This window comes from Rhinopithecus bieti, unplaced genomic scaffold (genome assembly GCF_001698545.2).
Source record: "Rhinopithecus bieti isolate Rb0 unplaced genomic scaffold, ASM169854v2 scaffold_64846, whole genome shotgun sequence".
NCBI classification, from domain to species: domain Eukaryota; kingdom Metazoa; phylum Chordata; class Mammalia; order Primates; family Cercopithecidae; genus Rhinopithecus; species Rhinopithecus bieti.
This window is the reverse complement of record NW_016825275.1, coordinates 710,727-719,460: the sequence shown is the minus strand read 5'-3', so window position 1 is coordinate 719,460 and position 8,734 is coordinate 710,727. Positions and strand designations below refer to the sequence as shown.

Below are 8,734 nucleotides of genomic sequence, written 5' to 3'. Positions count from 1 at the left end.
GAAAAGTGTTTTAAAATATGAATAACCAATTATTTAAGCACTATTTGTTGAAAAAAAATCATTTTGAAAATCAGTTGTCCATATATATGTAGGTCTATGTGTAGATTTGGTTACACTAATCTATCTTTATGCCATTACTATATTCTCTTGAATATATTCTCTTGATTATTGCAGATATATATATATATATATATATATCAAGCAACTAAGCAACTATTTTTGTACACTGGCTCTTGTTGCCCAGGCTGGAGTGCAATGGCACGATTTTGACTCACTGCAACTTCTGCCTCCCAGGTTCAAGCGATCCTCCTGCCTAAGCCTCCCCAGTGGCTGGGATTACAGGCATCCGCCATCATGCCTGGCTAATTTTTTGTATTTTTTTTTTGAGACAGAGTCTCGCTCTGTCGCCCAGGCTGGAGTGCAGTGGCGCGATCTCAGCTCACTGCAACCTTCGCCTCCTGTGTTCAAGTAATTATCCTGCCTTGGCCTCCTGAGTAGCTGGGATTACAGGCGTGCGCCACCATGCCCGCCTTATTTTTGTATTTTTAGCAAAGATGGGGTTTCACCATGTCGGCTAGGCTGGACTTGAACTCCTGACTTCAGGCGATCCACCCGTCTTGGCCTCCCAAAGTGCTGGGATTACAGGTGTGAGCCATTGCAACCAGCCTGCAATTGTTTGCTATATTAATCTCACGTCCTGCAATCTTACTAAGCTCACTTATTCTAGTCGTTTTTAGGTAGAATTTGTTGAACTTGCTACAGAGACATTCATGCCACTTCCCTCACAATCTGAATGCCTTTTGCTTCTTTTTATTGCCTTATTGCACTGGCTAGAACCTTCAGTACAATGCTGAACAATAGTAGTAGAAGCCAACTGGGCTTAGAGTTGTGCTTACAGAAAGGTTTTTAAGTACAAATTTAATTTGTTTATGCCTATGTCTTCTTCAGTGAGCTTTGGTAGTTTATGTATTTCAAGGCATCTGTCAATTTCATGCAGGCTGTCAAATTTATTGATATAAAATAAGTTCATATTGTCTTATTTTTCTCTTAATATCTGTAGAATTAGCAGTGATACTACTTGTTTCGTGCCTTACTTTGAAAAATGTGTCTTCTTTTCTTTCCTGATCATTCTGCCTAAAGGTTTATCAGTTTTATGGTCTTCTCAAAGAACTAGCTTTGGCTTCATTAATCTTTTTAAATTGTTTTTCTGGGCATATAAATGTTTTAAATTACAAAATACTTCAAACATATTCTGTATGCAGAGACTATTACAACACATACCTACTCTCTAGATTTAGAAGAGTTAATATTGTCATTTCAGATCTTTATAACTGAAGTCTTTCTCCCTGTATATTAAAAATAAAAATCTTATTTACTCTCCTCCCTTCTCAGAGGTAACTTTTGGCCACCGTGCTGAAATTGACGTTTACTATTCTTATTTATGTTTCTAAAATGTAATACTATATATGTTTGTATTCATAAGAAATATGTGCTACTGCTTTTTAAAAAATATATAAACGGTACATACTGTATGTGTCCCACTTTTTTCACCCAGTCTCTTATCAATAGACATTTAATTCCGTTTCTAATTTTTCTATCTCTGATCATAAACACATGTATAGTGTCTCTGTAAGATGTGTACCTAGAAGATAATTTCTGAGTAGTGAATTATAAGCATCAAGTTTACTAGAAATTACTTAATGTTCTTCGAAGTAGTTTTAGCCATCTATATGCCTATCATACCATCAAGTATGAAAGGTTCCCTTTCTTCACTTGCCTAAAAACTCTTGGTATTAACAGACTTTTAAACTTCTGGTAATCTACAACTGTAAAATTGTATTGTGTTTTATTTTGATCCCACTAATTACAAGTAAGATAAAGCAAATTATGATGTTTAGTGGTCATTGTATGTTTCCTCTTTTGTGAGTTGTCTATTCATGCTGTTTACACATTTTTTTTCTACTGGGTTATCTTTATCTTGTGAGTTTGAATAAGTTATTATTTTAGATGCTAGTCCTTTTATCATTTATATGAAAATATCTTCTTCCAATCAATGGCTTATCTTGTAACTTATTTTAAGGTTTCTTCTACTGTTTACAGTTTTTTTCCCCCTTTACTTAAATTTATTAATCTTTTCTAGTTTACTCTTGGCCCTTTACTATTTCATATACATTTTAGAATCACCCTGTGAGGTTCAGTGAAAACCTCATTGGGATTCAGATGAAAAAAACAGACTGACTTCATTAATTAATATGGGAAAAATTGCCATCTGCATGATTAAGTATTGTTTTACAGGTTTATTTGGGTTTTCTATTTATTCTTGATTTGATATTGGCAATTTATATTTTAAACAAAATTCTCAATTCATCTGTGTTTAGAAAGTTGTTGCAAAAAGCTTTTCAGTATTCTCTTCTGATTATTTAAACATGTCTTATGCCTGTAGTTATGTCTTCACTTTAATTCTTGCTATTTTTATTTGTGTCTATTCTATCTCATCCTCTTTCTTGCACAGGTCTATAAATTAGTTCTCCCTAAAAGAAAGAAAATGCAGCTTTGTTTTTAGTTGATTCCTGTCATTATGTGTTTTCTGTTTCATCAAATATTTACTCTACTCTATTTTCTTCTAATATAAAAGTCAGAAAATGAACAGAGTAATTGTTAAGTTGAACTGCTATAATTTTCTTTCATTTCTGCTATATTGTATACATTTAATTTCTCAAGAACTATTTTGCTGCATTACATAAGTTTTACCATACATTGACTCAGTTGTCTTTCAATTTTAAATATTTTAGCTTTAAATATAAATTATTTATATTTTTTCAGGCCTGATTTATAAGTACTTTTAAATTTCCAAACACATAAACGTGTGTTTTATCTTAATATTTTCATAACTGATTATATTGTAGACAGAGAATGTGGTCTGCATGACAGTAAGTCTTTTGCAACTCTATCTGTGGTCTAATATCTACTCAATTTTTGGAAATGTGTACATGTACTTGAAAAAATTATGTATTCACTAATTATGTATGTCCATTAGATTAATCTTGTACATTTTGTTTGAATCTTCTCAACATTCCCAAAATAGTATTTAGCTAAAGGGTCCTAAAAGTAGCATCTTAACCCCCAATAGTCAAATCAAATATCTTTAAAGACTATCAACTAATATTATCTGAAAGGCAAATCATGTCTTTGCATACACATACACACATGCACACACAAACACACATTTCTTTGTTCTCTATAAATGCTCTGAGCCTTGCTCCCTGAAATAAAGATCCAACTGTTAGTCACAAAATTCTCAAGTATTGGGGAAGAATCTCATATCTTTTGGCTATAAAATCAGGTGAAGGTTAAAAAGAAAAAAAAAACTTTACAAAAAGAAATGTAGGTTGGGTGCGATGGCTTACACCTGTAATCTCAGTGCTTTGGGAGGCTGAGGTGGGAGGACTGCTTGAGGCCAGAAGTCTGAGGCCAGCCTGGGCAATATAGTGAGACCCCCCCACTACCAAAAACTAGAAAAACTTCACCAGGTGTGGTGGCACACCCCTGTAGTCCCAGCAACTTGGGAAGCTGAGGTGGGAGGATCAATTGAGCTCAGGAAGTCAAGGCTGCTGTGAACTGTATGATCATGCCACTGCACTCTAGCCTGGGCGGCAGAGCTAGAAGAACCTGTGTCTTAAAAAAAAAAAAAAAAGAAATAATAATTGAGTAGTCCTGCAGTTGAACTATTACATACAGGGTCCTGTTGCCAGGGTCCACATGCTGTAGCTCACTGAGAGCACTCTCTCTGCCTTTTATGGTTCCCTAGTGTGTTGGGATCAAATGAACAAAACTTGTTACGATACAGTCATGCTTTCTGTGATCATATATAGTTCAAACATCTATATTTGTAAACAAAGCCCAATAATCATTTTGATCATTTAAATTCTCCTTCTGAAATCTTTTCAGATCTATCCTTCTTAAGATCTCTAACCTAAGTACGATAAATTACTTCTGTAGATATTTTCTATTTTGTTTCTAAGATGGTTCTTAATAATATTCATCAATTTGTTAGTTTATATTTTATTTTTCTTGGATATTCTGACAATATTTTTCCTAACTGATTTGTACACATTGTTGGATGACTAACAATTTGTTTAGTTTCAGTGTCACACTTAATTGTGTTTTGATCAATACATGTTCATCCAGCATATACTTCCTACAATAGTTCTATTAACCACTGAAAAGTTTAGTCGATTTCTTTTCTTTGTCTATTTTAAAAGTACAAAACAGTTAACCATATTCTAAAATCTCAATCAACATGTCCTGAGTATTCTAGCAATATGCATCTCAAAAGTGAAAACTTCCATTACTGTCTGGCCTTTTAATGACCATACTTTGGACTCATTTAACACCTACAGATAAGTCTCAAGATAATATTACTTAGGTACATGTTAGACTTGTTAATTCGCTCATTCTAAGCTACTAACAAAATCTGGGTCTTCTAATTTGTTTCATACAAACCCAGGACTTGATACGGTCTGAATCTGATCAAGTATGATGAATGACTTCTGCTTCTGTGTCTTCAATTATTCTAAGCAATTAAAGGAAAAAAAAAAAAAAAAAAAGCAAAAACAAAAAATGACAGCACTTTGAAGACTGTACAATATTCAGTACACAGCAAAATGAAGAGACATGGAAATATACACCTAAATAATTCTGATTCAAACACTTCAATGTGATTCTGAAGAGACGAAATGAGACAAAATGCTTTTATAATAAAAAATTTCATTATTACAAATTAAACTTTATATGAGAAGGGTGTTAACTAATCTGGGCTCTAAGAACACCAAATCATTCATGAGGGTGCTAATGGGGTAATTCTTTGACTTACAAATATTTAATGATGAAAACTGGCATACATGAAGTTCCACTGAGCTAGTGAAGAGGCACTAGTTTCTCTAATTTGTGAATTTCTGATGCAGTATTCTCAGTGAAAAATTATTCAGTATAGTGTGTTCTTCATTATTATAAAGCTCAACCAAGTTACCAAGCCAGGTAATTAAAGCTGTATGTTAACCTTTCTGAATTATAATCTTATTCCTCTAATCTAAATAGATCATATATACGTCCTCCAATTTATTTTTATTGTTTTGCCACTAATGTGATAGAAAGCAATGAAAAAAACAGAATCTAATATAGAAACTTTGAGCCTGTGGTTAATTTTAAGACAAGTATCTACTATATTATTTATGAATCTACAACTGAAATACATGGAATAGACTTAATCTGAGATTAGATTGCTTGTACAAAGATGAAAAGTTTTTGTTGCCCTTCATTATTATCCTTAAAGAAGTAATGAAAACCAAATTCTGAATATAATCTACATAGATGCAAAACTGATAACTTGGAGAAAATAATGTGGTCTGCATTATTGTAACAGCTTCCTTGTATTTTCTCTAATCTAATTATCGCCTACAGCCCATTCTCACAAACGCAGCCGGAATGATCTTGTTAAAATCAAAGTCAGATTAGACCACTCCTTTGCTGAAAATATTTTAATGGTTCCCTACCTCATTCAGAATAAGAAACGGAATCCTTAAATAGCTTGCACAGAGTCTTTCATAATCGACCCCCATTTTCAAACCCAGATCCAAACATTTCCCATCTCATCTCCTCCTTTCTCCCCATACTTTCTCTTCTCTACCAGTCACTATGGTCACCTTGGGTGTTTCTTGAATACCTCAGAAATCCTCTTGCCTCAGGGCCTTTGGGAGTGTGGCCTTGAATGTTCTTCCTTCACTGGACCTTACCTTCTACAATTCTTGGCACATATTCAGCCCTCTTCTTAGTAAGGCTGTGGCTGACCGCTTTTTTAATAACTACAACTCCCATCCCACTTCCGGCATTTTATCCCCTTGTCCCTGCTCATTTTTGTCATTTTTCAGAATGCATTTATTGCTCTCTGAAATGTTCATTATTTTACTTGCATATTTCCTTCTTATCCATCTCTCCAGATAAAATGCGAGCTACACAAGGGCAGAGGTTTTTGTATCTTTTCTTTAATACTGCATTCCCAGCACCTACATCTTACCACATAACAGGCACTAGATAGCCAATACATTAGTGGGGGGATAAAAAACCAATAAATTAAAAGCAGCCACAGTGATGAGCTAACATTTAGGAACATTTTGTTGTTCTTGGTGTAAAGATCTAAATTCACTAGTTTTCAACCTCATGGTTCTTAAAACCCTTAATTTATAAATGATATTTCTAGCCTAAGACCACTCCTAAATACACTTTATATAAGCAATATTACTTGGTTATCTGAATATAAATTTTCTAATTTAGTGATCTCCAAATCAGTCATTAATTTACTAATAAATTCAGTTGCCTCTATGCAGCATTATCACTAAGACATATAAAAATCCAAGGATATCAGCTCAGCTTACAGAAGGAAAGCATGTGAGACAGCCAAACTAAAGGGAAATAAAAAAGCAAAGGGTCTTACCAATTTTATTTTCTTAAGGTGAAAACGTAATTTTATTTTATTTTCAATTTTTTTTTTTTTTGAGACAGAGTTTCACTCTGTTGGCCTGGCTAGAGTGCAGCAGCACAATCTTAGTTCACTGCAACCTCTGCCTCCCAAGTTCAAGTGATTCTTGTGCCTCAGCCTGCCAAGTAGCTGGGATTACAGGCAGGTACCACCAGGCCCAGCTAACTTTTTATATTTTTAGTAGAGATGGGGTTTCGCTATGTTGGCCAGGCTAGTCTCAAACTCCCGGCCTTAAGTAATCCACTCGCCTTGGCCTCCCAAAGTGCTGGGATTATAGGAATGAGCTCCCATGCTGGGCCAATTTTATTTGTCTTAAGCTGGAACTGTGCCAATAGCCAGTTCCAGTGTAGACACTGGACAGAAGATAATTCATGGAGATACAACAGTACAGAGGAGAGCATATTTATATAAACAATAATAAACTGATGATAACAAAAACAGCATCATATGAAATTAGCTAACTGGTTAATGTACTTTCAAATACAAAATTTAAAACTCAACTAAAAGGTTTTAAAGTTTTCATTTAAATTCCTTGAATTAAAAAAGTAGATTTCAGTGTGATTTGTAAACTTTATGCTTCTCAAAAGGACTTGACACATTTCATTGCTAGAGGTTTCAGAATTTCTACTAGACTTCCTATGACATTTATAAGATTAAAGGATGTCTTGGATGTTTGCCCCTTACCAATTCAACTAATGATCTTGCTTCCTCTTGAGTGCAACGGAAAGGGCTATCAGATATCTGCAAGTTTGTGCTGGAGAGGAAAAGAGAATGCTATTATTAAACAGGATAAAAAGAAACAACTACCAAAAAAACCCCCAAAAACTAACTCCAAATACTCCACATCAGTTGTATACTTTCAACCAATGACTAGAAACTGAATGAATAAAAATTAAGACAATGAAAATTATTGTATATTCTTTCAGGCAAGGTTATAAGTATAGAGTAGTCCACAGCAAAGCACTCTCCAGAATGACAAAAGATTTTTAAAAATTATATTACACAAATCCTAATAATTTCCAGGTATATATAAAAAGCTACACCACAATTGCACTTCACCTTTATTGAAGAAAAGAGGAAGCAAATTTGACCCACAGAATGGGACCTACGATAAATTTTCCTCTAAGCAAGGTGACAAACGTTGTAATGAGCTACTTAAAGTTTTGCAGAATCTCTTTCACAGATAAGGAGATTAAAGAGGAAACTATACGAATATAAAGTTTATTTTCTTATATGTAGGGAAGTTCAGCCAGGCATAGGAATAGCAGCTCCTTCCCTGACTAGGGAAGGCTCCATAGAGTCAAACGCCTTTCCTATACCTCTAAAAGCATGCCACTCATTACATATTGCCAATCTCTAGACAAAAGCAAAAGCATTATTCCTCTGAAACATATTAAGACTGATTTTTTTAAAATTTCATCAAAGGAACAGGCAGATTAAAATGGATAAAGAAAGAGGTGGTAGAGAAGGGAGTTAAAGCCAAATTAACTTTTTTAAATAGAAGAAAAAGTGATTAGCAGATCCCTAAAAGATAAAATAATAGGTAAAACACACGTAAACATATTCCCCCTCAAGTGGACCTAAGGATATACATTATCAAATTTATTTTCACAATAGCTTTGTGGAATATGTTGAGATATCAGTGATAAAAAACATCTGTCTATATCTCTCTGTAATTGATGACACTGAGTATACAGCGATTATAATAAGTGGTCATTTTGGTTTCTATCCAGACTCCTAATGTGGGATTCATTTTCATTCTTGGCATGAATAGAATTTGATGAAAGTTAGCAGTAACATCTTTAAGGCTAAGCTTTTTTGCCACCATGGCACACGTTTACCTATGTAACAAAACTCCACATCCTGCACATGTACCCCAGAAATTAAAAGTTGAGGGAAAAAGAAAAGATGAAGTTTTTTGTATTCTCTTTTCTACAGCTCACGTTTAAGCAAGCTGAAAATTGAAAAAGGCAGAGCCTTGTAAGTCAGATGTTTCCTTGATGACTGTCAAAAATAAATTTTAAAAGAACCAGGCAAAAAATCAGACACTGTAAAAAAAGTGCTGGTCCTGTGAAGAAAGTATGGTATACAAAGTACTAATTACAATACATATAATGCTTTTAACATTATAACTAAACCAAAGTAAAACATTCCTTGGAAATTCTGGGAAAAGAATGGTGGGGGGGGGGGGGGGGGGGG

General features: G+C 34.2%; 1 protein-coding gene across 1 annotated transcript in view; it reads right to left on the bottom strand.

Annotated features, from left to right (window-relative positions):
- The window catches only part of PPA2 (inorganic pyrophosphatase 2), a 115,813-nt gene that overhangs the window by 11,887 nt on the left and 95,192 nt on the right, over nt 1–8,734 (bottom strand). Inside the window, exon 9 of the mRNA XM_017862961.1 lies at nt 7,220–7,289. Coding sequence (XP_017718450.1) covers nt 7,220–7,289 — 70 coding nt within the window. The remainder of the gene's footprint in view (nt 1–7,219; nt 7,290–8,734) is intronic.